The sequence below is a fragment of the Thunnus albacares genome, chromosome 19, assembly GCF_914725855.1.
Source record: "Thunnus albacares chromosome 19, fThuAlb1.1, whole genome shotgun sequence".
Taxonomy (NCBI): domain Eukaryota; kingdom Metazoa; phylum Chordata; class Actinopteri; order Scombriformes; family Scombridae; genus Thunnus; species Thunnus albacares.
Genome location: NC_058124.1, coordinates 28,956,522 through 28,978,434, shown reverse-complemented (window position 1 = coordinate 28,978,434; position 21,913 = coordinate 28,956,522). Strand labels below are relative to the sequence as shown.

Sequence of the window (21,913 nt, the reverse complement as noted above, 5' to 3'; positions counted from 1 at the left end):
GTTTAGACTTTAAACAGTGAACATATCAAAAATAAAATAAGAATAAAGAAGAATATAAATATGTAGTAAAGAATAAATCAGTGCAGAGCAGTGAGATAATTTACTATTTATTGTTTTTTGATTTGTGTAAATAAATAAATATTATTTTCTTCTCTCTCTCTCTCTATATATATATATATATATATATTTATTTTTTTTCTGTATTTCTACATTTCTTCATTTATTTATTTATTTATTTATACTATAAGTCATTCTTCGTCCTCCATATGTTCAGACAGTAAAGGAACGAAAAAAGTCACAGACGGTAAAATAATAATAATGTCGGTGATATTTTGATGTGTCTTATTTATAAACTCGTTATTATAAATTAATGAGTTTCTATGCAGGTGGGCTTCAATACAGCAGGCCGATGATTGGCTACAGCTTGATCGGATTTTCTCTCCTGCCATTGGTTCGTACTTAGATCACTCAGACTTCTCAGGAGGATGATTGGCCCGCAGGCCCGGTAGTGTCCGCCCACGGACTCCGCGGATGTCCGTTATGCTGCTGCGGTCGGACAGTGACACGGAGCGGGACTGAGAGTGAGCGAAGCCCCAAAATAAGTTTTAAAAACACACATTTACCGTCTAAAGCGTCTCACACGGAGGCTCCGATACTGACAGAAGCACCAAACTCTCTGGTACACCGGCAGAAACATCTATAACCCCACTGAAGCCGGAGTCTCAGCGCCTCTGAGCTCCGCGGGGCCCGGCGAGGCGCGGCGAGGTGCGGCGGGAGCAGATGGAGCCTGCGCCGGCCAAAGCGAAGCCGCAGGGCCGGCTGCTGCTGTCCACCCAGCTGGACGCCAAAGACGAGCTGGAGGAGGTAGGCTGACCCGGGCTAACGGCGCAGATCACACCGATAACCTGGATAAACATGGCCAGGCTGCTCACAGGCTCCAGCAGTCTGAGAGCAGCTTGTGTTTTGAAAACAACCCGCGGATACAAAGAGACGCTACGGATCCATTTTTATCAGCTTGCACGGCGGCTAGCAGCTAGTTAGCATGGCTAGCATGTGGCTAGCGTCGTTAGCATAGCATAGCCGCACAGTGCTGTGTTGCAGCGGTGTTTCCGTTTAACAGCACCGTGCTGTACAGGTGACAGGTGTGTTTACGGTGTTTGTGTGCTCGGGAAGACGTCACGGCGCGGATAGAAAGTCACACACCTGACGGGTTGTTAGCCTAGCATGCTAATCCTACGTAAACATATGGATGAGACAGAAAAGTGACAGAAGCGCATGCGCAGTGTTTGTGTGTCACTTGTCAAGAAGTGTGTTGAAGTGTCTCATGTGCGTTTGTCTGTTTCCAATGTGTGTGTACCTGACGTGTGTGTGTGTGTGTGTGTGTGTGTGTGTGAATTTCTAATGTGTGTGTGTGTGTGTGTGCTGGCTTATCAGCTGTGAGAGTGTGTGTGTGTCTCTAATGGACCTGTGTTTTGTATTCTGTGCAGAGATTGGAGCGTTGTGTTGGGATCGTCCAGGCGTTGACCAATGGGCTGTCAGAGAGAGAAGCCAATGATGCGCTCACTGCCAACGTAAGAAATACTCTGTTTACTACAAGTAGTACTACAACTACTGTGACAGATCCTATTGTTACTGCCAGAGCCGTGCAGTTAATTTAAGTTACTAAAACTGACATTCTGACTCTAATGACCTAAATTCACTCACTTGTTTGATAAATGCATCCCTTCATAGAGGCTGCTGAGTGTTCAGAGTGAGCTGTTAAAAGACGAGTTCACAATTTGTCAAGTCTGTCTTAAAACAACAAAGTAATCATTCCTCCTGTTCATACTGACCATTAGAAGATCCCTTCATAATGCACTTACAATGGAAGTGATGGGGGACAAAATCCACAGTCCTCCTTCTGTGCAAAAATGTATTTAAAAGTTTATCTGAAGCTAATATGAAGCTTCAGCGTCCAAATGAGTCAAATCAAGTAGATATCTTTCAACGTTACAGTCTTTTTAGTTCCAAAGTTCCTCTTTTTGTTACTATACTTCCACCTGCAGCTCAACAGGGAAACACTGTCCGAGGAAACACAAAGAGGGAATTTGATGCTAAAAAGACTGTAAATGTGTCAGATATCCACTTGATATGACTAACTCAGACTGATGAAGCCTCATATAAGCTTCACACAGACTTTTAAATGACTGTGTGGACACACTGTGGATTTTGGCCTCCATCACTTCCATTGAAAGCACATTTGAAGGGATTTAATGTTGGGATGGACCCTGTGAGGTTTTCAGTGAGGCAGGTCTGAGGTCTACAGATTCATATGTACGTATGTCCCAACAAATACCAAACAAAAAACCTAAAAGTAATCTTAAACACTACTCATTAATAATTAATATTTCTGTTCTGTACTGTTCAGTACAAGTAATTAATGAGAGCTCCACTGTGAGGACGGAGAATCTTAGGCTCATGTTTATAATAAGATATCTGAGGTTAATGTGACAGTAATGATGTTGTTTACAGGTTTTATCTTCTAGCTGGAGTTACTGTTACAGGGCTGCTAGGGCTGTAATCAGTTAGTCAGAATGATGCAGATGTTTTCTTTTTAGTGAGATAATGAGGTTCTTAGATTTTAAATTTAGAAAAAAAGGGAGCGCTGATCAGATAATTAGAGTCTATGTGTCTGCAGCTCTAATATTCAGCGGTAAAAATCACAATTTCCTGGAGGGACTGATATTATCTCGTTCCATCTGCAAGATGTTTCGCACTCATGTCAATGTGCTGCTACTGCTTAAATAAGCCCTCCTGTAACCGTGGCAACCACCAGTTTTCTTCATTACAACAAAGTTTCATGTTTTATTTTGTGTCTAACTTCCTGTTTACGTGTCCTGCAGGTGTGTAAAGGTCAGCAGCAGCATGAGGAGGTGTGTCTGGGTCTGTTCACTCTGGTCCTCACAGAGTCGGCCCAGGCCCAGAGGGTGAGATGACACTGCATCACTGTTAATGTCTGACATCACTGTGACATCACCGTGACATCACTGTGTGTGTGTGTGTGTGTGTGTGTGTGTGTGACAGTGTTACAGAGACCTGACGCTGCTCAATAGAGACGGGATGAACGTGATCCTGGTGAAGATCAACCAGATCCTGATGGAGAAGTTCCTCAAACTGCAGGACGTCCCCAGAACACAGGTAAACTGGCTCATACACACATGTATCTTGTAATGATGTCACAGAGGGACCAGTGGTATTAATCATTGTTTGTTTGTGTGTGTGTGTGTGTGTGTGTGTGTGTGCGTGCAGCTCGTGTGGCTGGTCAGAGAGCTGGTGAAGAGCGGAGTGATGGGAGCTGACGGCGTCGTCATGACGCTGCTGAAACAGATCGCAGGTCAGACACTCACACATACACTGATCAGATTGATTATGTTGAATATCAGCAGTAATCACAGGTTTGTCTGTGTGTCTGTATGCAGGAGGAGATATCTCCACTAAGAACCTGTGGTTGGCTGAGAGCGTCCTGGACATCCTGCTGGACCAAAAGTACGTCTCATTTCACAGTTTTAAAAAATCTAATTTGGTCAAACAGCAGCTGACGGGCTTTTAGGCGGCATTCACACCAAATCAGGCGGTGCGGCGAAAATGCCAGTCATCCCATTCATTTCAATGGGGGTAATGCGGCTCAGCTGCGGCCGTTTTCGCAACCTGACGTCACTGCGACTGAAGGCTGCGGTGGCCAATCACAGCGGGAGATCAGACTGACAAGAGTTGTAAACTCTGCCGTGAGGGAGGACAAAGACGTTACTAGGACGAGGGGAGGACATTTCTCTTCGCTTGATAACGTTAGTAAAGTTAGACTTTGCTGTCGGCTTCCTGACTCATTTTAAAAAAGACGAGAGGAAAAAGAAAGAGAGAGAGAGAGAAGCAGTGGTCGAGCGAGCTAGAGAGTGAATGAAGAGAGGGAGCGCTGGTAGCGCGAAAGCCGGTGAATCAGATCAATAAAACATTATTTTCTGATTGTTTCACAGGGGTTACATTGTAGAGCACAAATAAACATGCCCACAACCCCCCCCCCACACACCTTCGCTCAACCCTGCGGCTGAACGCCACCCCGCCTGATTCGGTGTGAAAGCAGCCTTACTGTGAAGCAACCGGGGGTTTTTTGTTTGTTTTTTCCACCTCTATTTGGGAATTATTAGTGCAGAGACAGACAGGAAACAAGGGGAGAGAGAAGGTTATGACATGTAACAAAGGTCCCTGGTGGGAATCGAACCGGGGACGTTGTGATTATGTGTCATGTGCAGTAACCGTTCAGCTACCGGGACAGTCAGAGGGTTTTTACTGTGAAGCAGCTTTACTGTTTGATTCCACCGGACACGGCTGCGTCGCATTCCAGTTGCGATGTGGCCGCTAGAGCTGATCACAGCCAGTATAGATGATTCTTTTGATCCCACCAGACGCGCCAAAGATTGTTTCAGAAGCGTCTCTTCCCTCCACTCCGCTAAAAAATGTGCGCCTAGTCTATTTTTGATGGAAGCTACACGGAGCAGATTGAGCCAGGCAGGAAGTCAGACACAGAAACAACATAAAGCATCTGGTCAATTTTCAAAATAAAATGCCCTGTGCAGACTCTCGATCTGAGAAACCATTTAACTACGTAGCTGACTTACCCAAAAATCAAGGAAAATGATGAAGTCACCAAAATCAGGCAGGTAAAACGTTCCGCTTCTGGGTGGGGAATGAAGCCGCGCGGATGGAACAAAACAGCGACGCAGCCGTGCCCGGGGGGAACCAAGCAGTCAGGGCTTTTTCTATGAAGCAGCTGAATCTTTCCTGTCTGTAGGGAGTGGGTGTTGAAGAGCGGGATGCTGATCGCAATGTCGGTCTACACCTACCTCCGCCTGATCGTCGACCACGGAACGCCGAACCTGCTGACTCTGCGCCAGAAAGAGGTTGACTTCTGCATCAGCATGCTGAGAGAGAAGGTGAGGAGGAGAGGAGGGAAGCCTTTATTCATCTTATGAAATATAATATTGACCAGGAAATAAACTGTTTCCGAACCCGGCTGGTTACACTGACGACGTCTCTCTGCCTCTGTAGTTTATGGAGTGTCTGATCATCGGCAGAGATCTGGTCCGTCTGCTGCAGAACGTGGCTCGAATCCCAGAGATGGAGCTGGTGTGGAAAGACCTGCTGCACAACCCACAAGTTCTCAGTCCGCAGTTCACTGGTAAACTACACTACCCACAATCCTCAGCTCATTGGTAAACTATGATGAACAACAGTTTGTTCAGTGTTTCTGTGCTGCAGTATCGCAGCTTGTTGGATAAATAAAAACAATCAGTATTTGTTTTTTTGTTTGTTTTTGGATGCATGCCGTCAGTCTGACAGGAAGTTAAATGTTGATCATGTGATCATGTCTCAGGTGTTCTCCAGCTGCTGACGGCTCGGACCTCCAGGAAGTTCCTGGCGTGCCGCCTCACACCTGACATGGAGACCAAGCTGCTGTTCATGACCTCCAGGGTACAGCTGCAGTTATTTTTGTCTGAATGAGTTCAGGTTTGATGTCTCCGATGATGAACTCACTCTGTGTTCCTCACCTGTGCTCAGGTACGTTTCGGGCAGCAAAAGCGTTACCAGGACTGGTTCCAGAGACAGTACCTGTCCACAGCAGAGAGTCAGTCCCTGCGCTGCGACCTGATTCGCTACATCTGCGGCGTGGTCCATCCGTCCAATGAGGTGCTGAGCTCTGACATCCTGCCGCGCTGGGCCATCATTGGCTGGCTGCTCACCACCTGCACGGTAAGGGGGCGGGGTCTCAGACAGGAAGTCTACAGGACATCAACTATAACATCAACAACCAATCAAATGCTCTATTTGTGTCTCCAGTCAAACGTCGCTGCCTCCAACGCCAAGCTGGCTCTCTTCTATGATTGGCTGTTCTTCAACCCCGAGAAGGACAGCATCATGAACATAGGTGAGACACGCACGTTTGTCTTTCTGTACATGTGAGGACCCTCATTGACATAATGCATCCCCAGCCCCTAACCTGGACCTGAACCTTAAAGTCTGAACCAACAGACATTTGAAAGTTTGTCCCAAAGTGACGACCGACCAGAATGTCCTCACTAGTAGGTCTAAATCTCCAGGTCCTCATTAAGATAGATATACAAGTATATATACACACACACACACAGTCAGTATACTTTCAATCATTTATTTGATTTTGAATTTTGAGGTGTTTCTAATTTTTTGTCCATCCCATTTATATGAATAAGGCTGGACTAAATGGCAACAACAGTTCCCAGTATAACTTAGTTAAACCACAGCCTCCAAAATGAGCATAAATTAAATCAACACTTCCTGTAAACACATGAAATAGAAACTGGACATCCTCCCTTCATCAACAATCTTTTTTTTATCAGTGTTTTCTTTAATAAACAAAGATTACACACAGAAAACAATGAATATAACTCACTATATACAAAGAATGATAACAGCAAAAGAAAAATAAACGTATTCTGTGTTGATAAACGAACAAGGAGCTACAGCGTACGTTCAGTCAGTCTTCCTGGCTTCCATATTTTCTACAACTCTTAGGAGTGGTTGCCAAGTATAAGTGAATTTATTTGTTGATCTCTTCAGAGAATATCAAATCTTTTCAAATTTGATTAAGAATCTTGATGAAAGGAGGATTTACTGCCGACTGCATTTGATCCGTCTGTATCTAATAAACTGGAAAGAAAAGAGCAACAACTGGACAGAACTGGACTTTATAGAACCAGTCACAACATTTGTTTTACATACAGTTTAATGGCGCAGAGCAAAAATAAATGTTTACTGCTTTACTTGCTTAAACTGACAAAGAAGTGTCTGTAAATAAGTATAAGCAGTAAGGAGTAAAAGTAATAAAAAGTAAATGAGTGAAGCAGTGGTCAGGCAGCTTCCCACTATGACAAAGGTGGCCACCAGTTAGTCCAACTGGTGGTGAGATGTGGTTTATCAAAGACACCAGCACAGCAACACAGTACATAAAATAAGCAAAAACATCAGATAGGTCGGACCGCTGTATTTAATTATATATCTTTTAAAGTTTACAATTACAGCTGAAAATGACAAACAAAAATAAGCAAATACGCCGATTTCACATATCTACGCATTTCAAATCGACTGCCAGCTGTTGACCCGGAAGTGACTGTTGTTGTTAGTGTGATGTCACGTCGATACAAGACTGAAGAAGTTCTTTGTTGTTGTTATTACTCAGTGTTGAAAATCTTCCGCCAGGAGAGACTTAAAGGATCATTCTGGGGATTTTCTATATTATTCTTCATGTTTGGATCCAAACCAACAATGAACCGATCTACTAACAAGTATTGTGTGTTTATCAAAGCTGATATATCTGATTCCTCTGAGATGGAGACCTTAGAAACGGCTCTCAAGAGTAAAACCAGCAATAGACCGTAACCATCAGTACAGAGGTTCCTGGTACGGCAGACGCCACTGAGCATAGCATAGCTTCACTAGCGTTCACTGGCGAATAAATCTGATCTAATAAATAAATCTAACCTGTTGACTTTGTACTACATTATACATTTCTCGAGAGGTTGTGATATGTAGCACAACAAGCTAGCGAAGCATTTTAAGTTGAACTGCATTTCTGCGCATGGGCAGTGGCGGGTTTCTATCTGATCACTGTTATTAGTCTTTGGAGCTGTTTCTAAACAAACTAACATGAACAAACAACACAAGCACAACAAGCTAGTGAGGCTCTGTAGATAGAACAGTTCCTCGTACACAGAACTACTCTCCGGAGACTGAAAATGTGATTGTTGTTATTAGTCTTTGGAGCTGTTTCTAAGCAAACTAACGTCACCAAACTCTTCATAATGAAGGGACATGTGACCCAGTGCAGCGGTGAGACTCACTGACGTGTTTTTAATAGTTTCTGGACAACAACGGAGGAATAAAATATATCAGGCTTTAATACACACACAATACTTGTTAGTAGATCAGTTCATTGTTGGTTTGGATCCCTCTCCTCCTCCTCCTCCTTCAGTCTTTAACATAAACGTCTTGAGTGAAGTACCAACATGGAGTCAAGTCCTCACTGTGTGCTGTTTTTTTTCTCGTCTGTCTCAGAACCGGCCATCCTGGTGATGCATCACTCCATGAAGCCTCATCCTGCCATCACCGCCACCCTGCTGGACTTCATGTGCAGGGTAACACACACACACACACACACTTCTCTGATTGGCTGAGCTTGATCATGTGGTAAAAACACAAACTGAATTGAGAATGAAATGATAATAAAACATCTGTTTTCCATTTGGTTCCTCTGTTCGTTCTTTCCTCCTCAGATCATCCCTCACTTCTTTCCTCCGTTGGAGTCTCAGGTTCGTCAGGGCGTCTTCAACTCGCTCACCTTCATCATGGAGAAGAGAGTGCTGGCGTAAGAAACAAACACACACGTTATCAGTCTCCAACATATTGATTATTGATTGATTTGATTAATGATCTCTGTCTGTGTGTTTCAGTCACCTCGCTCCGCTGTTTGATAACCCAAAGTTGGACCGAGAGCTTCGATCGATGCTCAGAGAGAGATTCCCCGAATTCTGCAGCTCGCCCTCCCCCCCTACTGAAGGTACACACACACAAACACACACTTCAACTTGAACATTAACTCTGTGATAAACGCACAACATGTAATTTCAGCCGCTAGAGGTCTCAATCAAAACAATAACAAAAGACGGAGTGCAAAGATGGTGTGAGGTAGCAAAGGATCATGGGAGTTGTTGTCTTCGTTGTTAAATAACCAGCTTCATCGGGATAGGATAACTCAGTCCGTTACTTTGATTAAATCACAGATTTTTCTGAGTTTGAAAATTGTTGGAAACATTTGGGAAAATGTAAGTACACAACTCAACAACATGTATAACATAGGTCTAGTTGTTTTTAGACATTTTAATGTGGAATAATTACATATTATAGCTTTAAGGCTGAGTAGGTCATGTGATTTAGAAGCATTTTATTATATTTGTTGAAATACCCTCTGATAATAAAAAGAAAAAAATCCGGTATCTGTGTCTGGCACAGGCCTGTAATAAATCCGTCCAATCATTTCTTTCGGCCTGAATGAAATTGATTGGACGGACTAACTGTTTACCTGCCTGTTCACCAGCGTGCGAGCGCTCTTTGTGCATGACACAGAAAGTTTGGAGGCAAGCGGCGGGATGCCGACGGATAGGAAGTGACGTGAGTGCTTGAATCGCAGAAGGACAGAGAGGAAAAAAGATGAGAATATCAACAGAAAGCAGAATGAAAAGCAACGTGCAAACATCAGACTGTTGCTGTAGTTGCTGTGTACTGGAATTCAAGCAAAGACACTCATTACACTAGTGATGTCAAACTGGTGAGAGGCGTCCAGTTTACTGTTTAAAGGTTGTTGTGCCTTGAGAGGAAGTTCTGTGTGTGTGTGTGTGTGTTGCGTGCACATATGAAGCGTGTGCGTATGTCTGGTCTCGTCTGGTGGGAGAGAACAAGGACAGAAGCTTTTTTGTCTTTTCCAGATAACTGTCTACTCCCGTTTTAACTGAGTTAACACTGAGACGACAAATTAAAGTAAATTCTAAAAGTTTAATCTGAATAATTAGGCATAATGTGTGTGTGTGTGTGTGTGTGTGTGTGTGTGTGTGTGTGTGTGTGTGTGTGTGTGTGTGTGTGTCCTGCAGTCAAAATGGAGGAGGCCGTTTCCTTGGAGATGGACAACCATGTGTTGGACAAGGAGGAGGGTTGTTACGACCACACAGAGGCTGCCTTCAGCGATGATGAGGAGGAGGTCAACAACAAAGGTGACGGCAAGAAACCAGTTTAAATCATTTTAACTGTTTTATAAACCAGTTTAAACCAGAATATACCAGTTTAAAGACACAGGTGAACTTCTGCAGCTCTAGTTTAACTGTGGATGTATAATTAGAGCTGGATATGGATATCGGCCCGTCGCCGTATTGCAGTAGTAGACCACCATTATAAAAGAGACGTGTGTAAAACTGTAAATAATGTCAATTATGACTCTTTCTATTATGAACTTTTGATCCATGAAGATTTTAGATTTGTAAAACTTTCTCAGATCCTAAAAAAAGCGATTTTAAAATCTATGACGTCATCCCAGTGTAAAGTCTACGGGCTGAGCGGCAACTGGCAGGCGGGGCCAGCAGGGGAAACACATCTGAGCATGTGCAGTGAGCCGCTTACCCGGAAGTAAACCCAGACGCTAGAAACTTTTTTGGCTCATGTGCCAGGCAAGCAGTTCTCATTGGATTGAATAGGCGCCATCTTTGAGTCTTAAACTGTGTCCATGACATCATTCCGCTGTCTGACCGTCTATCGACCAATCACTGTGCAGGAAAAAAGAGGGAGTTCAGGTTCCATCCAATCAAAGAGGCTGTGATCGAGGAGCCTGCTGACATCACACCCTGGGTGGACCAATTAGACGACACCATGAAGGAGAAGGTCCTGCAGCTGCAGAAGTCCACGTGAGTCCAAGTTGTGATCTATAAAAACTAAGTTGACGGGAGGATGTGTGCACCTTTACTGAACCTCTGACCCACACGCACCAACATTTTAGAGACGAGAAACTGGCGACGCAGATGGTGAATTAAAGCCAGATTGCATAATAATCCTCATACATTTAATTTCACTTCAAATGTTAATTATAGATCCACTTTATCATAAACATTCAAATCATCAATGTTATCTGTACTACTAATACTGTTACTAATACTAATACTGTTACTAATACTGTTACTAATACTAATACTGTTACTAATACTGTTACTAATACTAATACTGTTACTAATACTAATACTGTTACTAATACTAATACTGCTACTAATACTGTTACTAATACTGTTACTAATACTAATACTGTTACTAATACTGCTACTAATACTGTTACTAATACTAATACTGTTACTAATACTGCTACTAATACTGTTACTAATACTAATACTGTTACTAATACTGCTACTAATACTGTTACTAATACTAATACTGTTACTAATACTGCTACTAATACTCTTACTAATACTGCTACTAATACTGTTACTAATACTAATACTGTTACTAATACTAATACTGCTACTAATACTGTTACTAATACTGCTACTAATACTGTTACTAATACTAATACTGTTACTAATACTGTTACTAATACTGTTACTAATACTACAATTGCTCATAATAGTAATGATGATGATGATAATCAGTTATCTTCTCCTCAGTGACACAGAGACTCAGTGTGAAGTCATGCAGGAGATTGTGGATCTGATCCTGGAGGTGAGTTTTCTCTGATACATGTTCTGGTTTTCTAATAGTTTCTCCTCTACTTTATTCTACTGAGTTCTACTGAACCCTGGTTTACTCTACTATGTTTAACTTTACTCTACTGAGTTCTACTAAACCCTGGTTTACTCTACTATGTTTAACTTTATTCTACTGAGTTCTACTAAACCCTGGTTTACTCTACTATGTTTAACTTTATTCTACTGAGTTCTACTAAACCCTGGTTTACTCTACTATGTTTAACTTTATTCTACTGAGTTCTACTAAACCCTGGTTTACTCTACTATGTTTAACTTTATTCTACTGAGTTCTACTAAACCCTGGTTTACTCTACTGAGTCGTCCCGTGTTGTTCTTGCAGGAGGACTTTGACTCGGAGCAGATGTCGGCTTTGGCTTCGTGTCTGTCTGAACTGTTCAAAGATCATTTCAGAGGAGACGTCCTGCCAGAGGAGATCACTGAGGAGTAAGACTGTCTCTCTGATCACCTGTCTCTCTCTCTGGTTACCTGTGTCTCTCTCTCTTTCTCTCTCTCTCTCTCTCTCTCTCTCTCTCTCTCTCTCTCTCTCTCTCTCTCTCTCTCTCTCTCTCTCTGATTACCTGTCTCTCTCTCTCTCTGGTTACCTGTCTCTCTCTGATTACCTGTCTCTCTCTCTCTCTGATTACCTGTCTCTCTCTCTCTCTGATTACCTGTCTCTCTCTCTCTCTGATTACCTGTCTCTCTCTCTCTCTCTTATTACCTGTCTCTCTCTCTCTCTGATTACCTGTCTCTCTCTCTCTCTGATTACCTGTCTCTCTCTCTCTCTGGTTACCTGTCTCTCTCTCTCTCTCTCTCTCTCTCTCTCTCTCTCTGATTACCTGTCTCTCTCTCTCTATGATTACCTGTCTCTCTCTCTCTCTCTGATTACCTGTCTCTCTCTCTCTATGATTACCTGTCTCTCTCTCTCTATGATTACCTGTCTCTCTCTCTCTCTCTCTTATTACCTGTCTCTCTCTCTCTCTCTCTGATTACCTGTCTCTCTCTCTCTCTCTCTCTCTCTCTCTCTCTGGTTACCTGTCTCTCTCTCTCTCTTATTACCTGTTTGTCTCTCTCTCTCTCTCTGATCACCTGTCTCTCTCTCTCTCTCTCTCTCTCTGGTTACCTGTCTCTCTCTCTCTCTGATTACCTGTCTCCCTCTCTCTCTGATTACCTGTTTGTCTCTCTCTCTCTGATCACCTGTCTCTCTCTCTCTCTCTGATCACCTGTCTCTCTCTCTCTCTCTCTCTGGTTACCTGTCTCTCTCTCTCTCTGATCACCTGTCTCTCTCTCTCTCTGATCACCTGTCTCTCTCTCTCTCTCTCTCTGGTTACCTGTCTCTCTCTCTCTCTGATCACCTGTCTCTCTCTCTCTCTGATCACCTGTCTCTCTCTCTCTCTCTCTCTCTGATCACCTGTCTGTCTCTCAGGTCCCTGGAGGAGTCGGTGTGTAAACCCGTCTGTCTGGTGTTCAGGAACCTGGTCACCATGCAGGAGGATAACAGCGGCTTCTCTGTGCTGCTCGACATGTTGGCTGAACTTTACCAGAAACAACCCAAGATCGGTTATCACCTGCTGTACTACCTCAAAGCCAGGTGAGTCCGGACTCCAGTAGAACCTGTTTCTACCTGTTCAGAACGTCCACTCCGAGAAGACGAGTTTCATTCAAACGAGGCTCAAATATTAACTGAATCTCCAGAAAGTCATTAAAAGCAAATGTTGTTTGACGACATGAATCACCGTGGCAACAGAACAGACGGACGTTTATGGTAGAAAAAAACCTCACAAAGTATTCAGAGCAGGTTGAAGCCCTGACTTTTGACTTGCAGGCAGTATTTCTACATATGTTCACTTAAAGTTTTGTAAAATATCCAACATCAGAACAGAAAACCACTAAAAGCTGAATATAAAATTAAATGCGTGTGTGTGTGTGTGTGTGCGCGCGCGCAGTAAAGCGGCCAATGGGAAGATGATGCTGTACGAGTCGTTTGCTCAGGCGACAGCACTCGGTGACCTGCACACCTGTCTGATGATGGACATGAAGGCGTGTCAGGAGGATGACGTCAGACTGCTCTGCTACCTCACACCCTCCATCTACTCTGAGGTAAAAACACACACACACACACATATTCACACATTCAAACATTCACACACACACCTGACGTGTCATGAATGTCGTTGTTTTGGTTCAGTTTCCAGATGAGACGTTACGGAGTGGTGAGCTGCTCAACATGATCGTAGCCGTCATCGACTCCACACAGGTAAACCGACTGCAGAGAAACTGCAACACTTACTGCTGTTAAAACACGTCTGACTCCCTCTACACGCGTGTCTGTAAACATGTCACCTGTGTGTGTGTGTGTGTGTGTGCAGTTACAGGAGCTGATGTGTCATGTGATGATGGGGACCCTGGTGATGTTCAGGAAAGACTCCGTCCTCAACATCCTCAGTGAGAACACACACTCATACGAGTAGAGAGCTGAAGTCATGACATCACTTCCTGTCTATCTCAGTCTTTCTAAAAAAAAAAATGAAGCGTGTTCTTGGAGTTTATTTTCCATATTCCTTAAAGCCCCTGGAAAGGCAAATCCATGATTGGCTATTAATCCTGTAATTTGGGATCTAATGTGCGTATAGTAAACACCTAAAAAGTGTGAGAACAGCCTTTGACATAGTGTATGTCTCTCTCCTTTCCCTTGTTACTGGGTTACAGTTAGGCAGGGCTAAACTAGGGAATTTATTACGTAATAAATACCTGCCCAATCATATTTAAGAGAAATATGATTGACGTGGCTATCCGGCCAAGCTGACTTCACAACACTTTCTCTCATCTTCCTCATGAGAAAACAATGCAGTGCACTTTTCTTTGCTTTTAGCTAGAATGAGAATTCAAATTAGCCTGACATGGTTTGAAAGCTACTGTGTTAAGCTAACTAGCAGACCTGGGTACACCATCCAAATCTGTATTAATCACAGAGTGGATAAGTAGCTCAAAAGTGTAGCATAGCAATACTAATGCTAACCGTTTCATGTAAGTAAATGAAAAATGCTAAAACACTTAGCTTTGTAGTCTGGAAGGTATAGTTCAATAAAAACAGATATGTGTGGTCTACTCTAGTCTGCTAGTTAGCTGATTAGTCAAGATAACTAGTAGACCACTGGAGTAGTTGATAATAAGCTCAAAAGTTTTGAATAGAAAAGTTAATGCTAACCGTTTCATGTAAGTGAATGGAAGATGCTAAAACGATTAGCGCCATACTCCAGGAGGTATAGTTAAATAAAAACACAGTTTCAGGTGGTCTAACCTAGTTTGTTAGTTAGTGAATTATTCAAGCTTTCAACCAGGTAGGGTCCATTTGATAGATTTGGTAGTTAATAGCAAAACGTTAAAGCTATGCTAACCTTTTCATGTACGTGAATGGAGAATGCTAAAACGATTAGCATAATACTCTGGGAGGTATAGTTAAATAAAAACAGTTTCAGGTGGTCTAACCTGTTTTGCTAGTTAGTCGATTAGTCAAATTTTCTAACCAAGTAGGGTCCATGTGATAGATTTGGTATTTTATTCCATATCAGCAAAACGTTTTAGTGAATTAATAGAAAATAAAACGGTACTTGAGCTGAAAGTGAGCTGTCAATCAAACGTGATCTGAACACGCCCACACAGTCCTGAGAAATGATTTGAGCAGCCAAATGAGCTGTTTTTGAGCTTTCTAATAGTTATGAATGTTTATTTTCATTCAGATTTTCGTGGATGCTTAATGAGACACTCAACTTTGATATCATATATGCATTTTTATGATTTAAAGCCACATTTCCAGAGGCTTTAAAACTTGGCTCCACTACAGCAGCTGCTGTCAGACATTTAAAACTTTATCTTAACAAAGTTAAACAACAGAAGAAACTACAACTCCCATTAAAAGAACTACAAGGCAGCGTAGGTATTTATGTCACTGTAACTTGGTTTTGTCCGTATCCATAAAACTCTCCTGTGCTGTTTCCTGCAGTCGTTGTTTCACTTTCAGACATGTCTGAACTCGCCGCCACACCTCCACCTCGCTCACTGACTCATGTCCTCTGTTTAGCCTGCAAACCTCTAGGACTTATGGGAAATGATGTTCGTTCAAGCATAAATACTGAATAAACAACAATATTAATTGATTTTTCTGAAAACTCCCGTCCTTATCTAAACATATGAACAACATACTGTTCTGAAGCTGGATTATTACACATTAATGAGATTTTTAATGAGGTTTTCCTGCTTCTGGAACAGAACCTGAAAGTTGTGGTATGTGTTGTGTTTGGACAGCAGGTGACTCTCTCCTTCTTGTTCATGTGTTGACAGTTCAGTCTCTGGACTGGGAGACCTTTGAGCAGTACAGCACCTGGCAGCTGTTTCTGGCTCACAGTATCCCGCTGGAAACCATCATCCCCATCCTGCAACACCTCAAATATAAAGGTGAATATCAATTGTTTCAGTCATTCATCAATAATAACATCCATATTTTCTCTGTTTCATTATAAACTGCATATCTTTGCGTTTTGGACTGAAAATAGTTCACTGTGTAGGAAACGGGGAGTGATTTTTGTTGGGTGTGATGAATCAGCTTCATTGTGTTTGTGTTTGCAGAGCATCCAGAGGCCTTATCCTGTCTGCTGCTGCAGCTACGCAGAGAGAAGTACGACACTCGCCATCAGGAAAATACATGATAGATTTAACTTCATGTTACAGGTTTATGTCTCCCTGCTTACGTCCCTGTCTGTGTGTCTGTGTTTCAGGCCCAGCGAGGAGATGGTGAAGATGGTCTTGAGTCGTCCCTGTCACCCAGAGGACCAGTTCACCACCAGCATCCTGAGACACTGGGCATCCAAATACGACGACACGCTGGGAGAACACATCAAAGCCCAGCTGATCAAGAACAACAACCAGCCCCGCAAGAGACAGAGGTGAGGACATGCCACTGTGCTGATCTCTGTACATAGACATACTGTACATACATACAGAGCAGATATCTTTAAATACTGTATTTTCTCTAATTAAAAGCCGGGTCTCCAATAATGGCCGGGGGTGTGGTCAACACGAACTAATAAAGGCCGGCCCCAAATACAGGCCGGGGAGAGAAAAAACAAGGATGGATTGAGGCCGTGTTCAGACCAAATCAGGTGTTGCTGAGCTCCGCTGCATGGTTGTACGGTGGTGTGCGGGGGGGTGTGGGTGTGTTTATTTGTGCTCTAGAAAGTAAGCGCTGTGAAACAATTGGATTTTTTTTTTTATTGATCTGATTCACTGATTTCTTACCAGCTCCATCTCTTCATTCACTCTCTAGCTCCCTCTCCCTCTTTTCCTCTCGTCTTTTTTTAAAATGAGTTGGGAAACCGACAGCAAAGCCCAACTTTACTTTTAACGTTATCAAATAAAAAGAAATATCCGCCCCACTCCTCTTGGTGCCTGTTACAATGTGACTTTGGTTTGTAGTAATGTACAAGTGCCACAAGATGGCGGTAGCTATAATTGAAGTACCATATAGGACCTGTGCAAGTGTCAGTGACTAGATTTTCCATAACACCAATGCTACAACACTGTAGAGAGCCAACATGGCACCCACCAGACAGAAGTTTGACGTCAAATTCAAAGAGAGTTTTGCAGTATGCAGAGGAAAATTAAGGAGCGAAAGCTGCAAGACATTTTGACACTGACCCGAAAAGAATCAGATGCTGGAAAAGACAGAAGCGTGAGCTGCTGTTAGCTGACAAGAGGAGAGCACGGCTAGCTGGAAGTGGGAGGAAGAAAGTTAGCTTGGAGCTAACGTTAGAGAGACAGCTGATTGATATTTGACTGTGCTGTTAACTGGCTATTAATGTTTATATCCAGCGTAACGTTACCTCAGATTTGTTAAGTTTTTAACTGACACTGGCCATATTTCCCCTCCCGTACTTGACTTCATACTTCACATAAGTCATATTGGAATGTTTCTGTAATGTTTCACAATAAAAGTCGGGGAATGAAGGCTTTTTTATTAATAGCATAATGCAGTAAAAAAAAATTTAACAGCGCAAATGGAAGCAGATCAGAAAACAGGGAGGCTTCGTACTAAAATATGAGCAAATATACTTATCAAACAGAGGGAATGAGGAATAAAGGCCTCTCTCTAATGTAAGCCTGCTTCCAATAAAGACCTGGTACCCTCTGCAGTTGAGGTAAATAAAGGCCCCGGCCACTATTAGAGAAAATACGGTAGATTTCTTTTAAAAAAATACATCTACAATTTTCTATTTTAAGTTATCTTTACTTATCTGTGTATATATATTTTTTAACAGCAAAATCACATTTCTTCTGTTTGTAATCTTAATTTTCTCTATTACTATTTATATATTTGACTACAATGTGACACATTCTGTTTACATATTTCTTTATTCTAGTAGATTTTTACTTATAATATGTACATTTTTGTTTTTATTTCACACTTGCTTTAGCAGTGTAAGCATATGTTTCCCCCTTTTTGAATTGAATTGAATGAAAGTGAAATAGGGACAGACACCCAGCCCTGCAAGAGACGGAGGAGGAGGCGGTCTGTAGAGGGACAACACGTCCACACAGAACCTGAGATAAAGACAGTTTCCTGGAATACTGATTAAACACATTTTATATTTCTGTCTTCAGTCTTCGTAGTTCCAGCAGTAAACTGGCTCAGCTGACTCTGGAACAGATCTTGGAGCACATGGACAACCTGAGACTGAGCCTGAGCAACACCAAGAACAGCTGTCAGTACACACACAGTTATTGATTTATTATTGGTGATGTATTGATGTGTTTATATTGATTAATTTATTGTGTTTGCCTTTCAGTCTTCAGTCAGACTCCGATCCTTCAGGCTCTGCAGCACGTTCAGGCCAGCTGTGACGAAGCACACAAGATGAGGTACACACACACACACACACACACACACACACACACACACACACAAACACTGATGGATGACATCACACCAGGTGCTGATGACATCACTTCCTCCTCCTGCAGGTTTAGCGACCTGTTCGCCCTGGCGGAGGAGTACGAAGACTCGCAGTCGAAGCCTCTGAAGTCTCGCCGTAAGGCTCCGGCCACCTCGCCTCGCTCTCGCAAAGGAGCGGCTCCACCCACCAACAACGAGGAGGAGAGCGGCTCGAGCAGCGCCTCGGTACGTACCGCCACTGCCGCCACAGGTTCAAGTCCAGGCATCACATACACATCCTGTCAGCTGCAGCACTTCAGTCTGCTGCAAACACACAGAGGTCCGATGGAACCAGCAGAACTACGTCACCACACAAACTGAACCTGTGACGAGGAACCGCTGAGAGCAATCTTCTTTCTGTTGCAAACTTGTTTTAACTGTTTAGAAAAGTGTTTTATGCTCAAATCTTTACTTACTTACTAAAACTGAGACCTGAACTCCCAGACTGCTGGCAATATTTGTGTAATTTCTCCTTCAAAGACTTATATTCTTACTTTGCAAAGACATCGGCACAAATATAAAATAACTCAGACCAACAGAATATGTCACAGAAACCCACCAGAACTAAACATGTTTAACTTCTACCAGCTGATTGGCTGCAGGCTTAGTTGTATTAAACACACTGCAGTCAACTGGCAGCATTTAAAGGGCGAGTTCACAGTTTTTAAAGTCCATCTTAAACCAACAATCAGGAGCCCAAATGAACACTGAATCATTCCTCCTGTTCATACTGACCATTAGAAGATCCCTTCATAATGCACTTACAATGGGAGTGATGGAGGACAAAATCCACAGTCCTCCTTCTGTACAAAAATGTATTTAATTTATCTGAAGCTAATATGAAGCTTCAGCGTCCAAATGAGTCAAATCAAGTAGATATCTTTCAACGTTACAGTCTTTTTAGTGCCAAAGTTCCTCTTTTTGTTACTATACTTCCACCTGCAGCTCAACAGGGAAACACTGTCCGAGGAAACACAAAGAGGGAATTTGATGCTAAAAAGACTGTAAATGTGTCAGATATTCTGACTCAAAACGACTAATTGAAATTATGTTGGCAACTAATTGTTTAATCAACTAATTGTTGCAGTCATGGAAACCTGGAATAGAACATTGTGTCTGTCTCTGTGTTTCAGGAGGAGGAGGACTCGAAGCCCAAAGCTCCGAAGAGAAAGAGGAAAGGCTCGTCAGCCGTCGGCTCCGACAGCGACTGATGGACTCTAATCTTCCGACCAATCACACGCCAGCTGCCCCAGAGACCGTCGGCCAACCAGCAGCTCTGACTGCTGCAAGAGGCCCCGCCCCCTCCCAATGACACGCACTGAACGCCGCGGGAGGGGCGGGGCTCTGAGACACAGCAGACTTTTAATCCATGTGGTGAACGGACTTTGACATTATGAGACTGATCATGTTTCCATGGAGATAAGAACTGACCGCCAAACTGGCGGGTCTAAGGTCACCATGTGGCTGAATTCCCACAATGCACTGTGAGGAGAAAACCACAAACTCTGGGAACCAAAAGACTGATTTTAATACAGGGAACATGATGATGATGATGATGATATAATGATGATGAAGATGAGTGCGGTTGTTTGTGGGTACTTTTGTCTTTTTTTTCAGTTCTTTCCCTTTTTCTTTTTTTTTGAAGTGGGGGGGGGGGGATTTTGGACTCTTATTGTGGAGGATCCTGACTTCCTGCTGTTTTTAGCAGCTCCTTCCTGTTTGTCTCGCTGCAGTAAAATCTTCATCTGTTGTGAACATCATGTTGGATAAAATCTTCATATAAAAACTGATGGTTTGTTTCAGGTTGTCATCAGTCTGTTTTGGGGGGGGGGGGGTTGGTGTGAGACGGTCCGTTTCTGTTCAGTTTCTCAGCAGCTCGTCTCTGAAATTATTCATCAAGAGAATATTAATCTGAAAACTTTTATAATCAATTCATCTTTTACAGGAACAGATTTTAACTATCATGTCTACATTTCCCAAAATTAAACTAAAGAATCACTTCATATGTTGATATTTTAGTCTTTAATTACAAAGAGCTGATGAAAATCTGCAAAAATGAACAGAAAGCAATCGTAACTGTACTCCCAGTAACAATAAAATCAATGAAAAACAGAAAAAAGAAATTATAAGCTGAAAATGATCACGTTTGTGAGTGTAAAAGTTGTTAAAATTTTATTTGTCGTGAATTTCACCTTGATCAAAAATGAAGGCCTTTTATTAGTATGTCAGTTAAAATATGAAAAATCTGAATAGTTTGGTGATAGTTTCTGTCAGCGTACATTTCTGTTCAGATTGTCAGCAGCTCATCTGAATTTTTTCATTTTTGGTGAAATGATTCAATGAGTCAATCAACAGAAAATTCATCTGACATTTTTTTATAATCAGTTCATCTTTTACAGGAACAGATTTTAAGTAAATCCTTTTTTCTATTTTTAATAACTTGTGGAGTCCCTCAGGGACGCATCCTGGGGCCTCTGATATTTCTATCAAACTTAATAAAGATAGAAAAGGCCCATTTTACAGTCAGATGAGAAGATGATGAGTTTGGTCTCTGGGTGTCCAGTACAGTTGAATAACAGGGCTCAAACCTGAGTGATTTATTAACTCTAATTAAGGGTGTTTAAGGGTAAAAACATGTACAAGTCACCTCTAAATTTACACCTTAAAATGACCTTTGTTTTTTGAGTTAAGTTGCAAATTTCAGGATGATTTGCGCTTATTCTGTTGAGCCCAGATTTGGTGTTAATTAATGGATTGAAGTTTTTTTTTAAACAAATCCTTTCAACATTTACCAAATAGCTTGAAAACCATCCATCAGTTTTCACCTTACCTGTATTACAGTGTGTCAAAGTGAAAACATGAAAAATCCAAATGGAGTTCGGTGTGAGCAGGACAGTTTCTCTCCTCAGATCCTCAGCAGGTTGTCTCTTGAGTCTTTGCCTTTTTCAGTTGATCAATAGAAATTCAATCCAACAGTTTTGATAAATGATTCATGTTTTACTGGAACACATTTAGCTAAATCCACTTGTTCTCCAACTTTAATAAACCATGGCGTCCCTCAGGGCAGCATCCTTGGTCCTCTGTTCTTTCTATTAAACCCAGTGAATTTAAAGGAACACTTGAACATTTTGGTAAATCCTGTTGCTCTTTGTCCTTTTTAGAGTCAGATGAGATATCAGTTTCATATCACTTTGAAACGTATTGTAATATATCAAGGTGTGCTGTAGTGGTAGAAACTCTTGAAAGGTGTTTTCACTAGTTTTTCTGATGAGACGTCTTCTCAGGGCTATGTGGGCATGCTCAAACTGCACCTTATTAAGATTTCCCCCTCCCTCACCCTTCGATCATTGCTAATGGTCCATAGAGTTTGATGTCACATCATGACCAGCTCCTGACTAGAAGTTACCACATCATCAATCCAAAATAAAACACTGGGAAAAATCTAAATGGAAAAAAATTTAAAAATATAAAATATTTGTGGTTGGATTTAACAATAAATTCTAAACATGTACGCGTTTATGTAAAAGTCTGAGAGCTTTTTAAGGCTTAAAAACCTTTCAAATTTACTCAGCAGACTCAAAAAATC

General features: G+C 42.1%; 1 protein-coding gene across 1 annotated transcript; it reads left to right on the top strand.

Moving 5' to 3' along the window:
* The first annotated feature begins 515 nt into the window (after positions 1-515).
* On the top strand, positions 516-20,129 carry ints3 (integrator complex subunit 3). Its single transcript, XM_044336081.1, has 29 exons — positions 516-864; positions 1,488-1,571; positions 2,883-2,966; positions 3,064-3,177; positions 3,289-3,373; positions 3,459-3,525; positions 4,826-4,967; positions 5,083-5,212; positions 5,408-5,505; positions 5,593-5,784; positions 5,872-5,959; positions 8,122-8,201; positions 8,340-8,431; positions 8,517-8,623; positions 9,711-9,830; positions 10,385-10,514; positions 11,262-11,316; positions 11,683-11,786; positions 12,766-12,930; positions 13,286-13,439; positions 13,528-13,596; positions 13,709-13,784; positions 15,681-15,794; positions 15,966-16,014; positions 16,115-16,282; positions 17,997-18,097; positions 18,182-18,254; positions 18,357-18,513; positions 19,461-20,129. The coding sequence occupies exons 1-29, from the start codon at positions 781-783 to the stop codon at positions 19,536-19,538; spliced, it is 3,060 nt and encodes a 1,019-aa protein (XP_044192016.1). The 5' UTR covers positions 516-780; the 3' UTR covers positions 19,539-20,129.
* Positions 20,130-21,913: the final 1,784 nt, after the last annotated feature.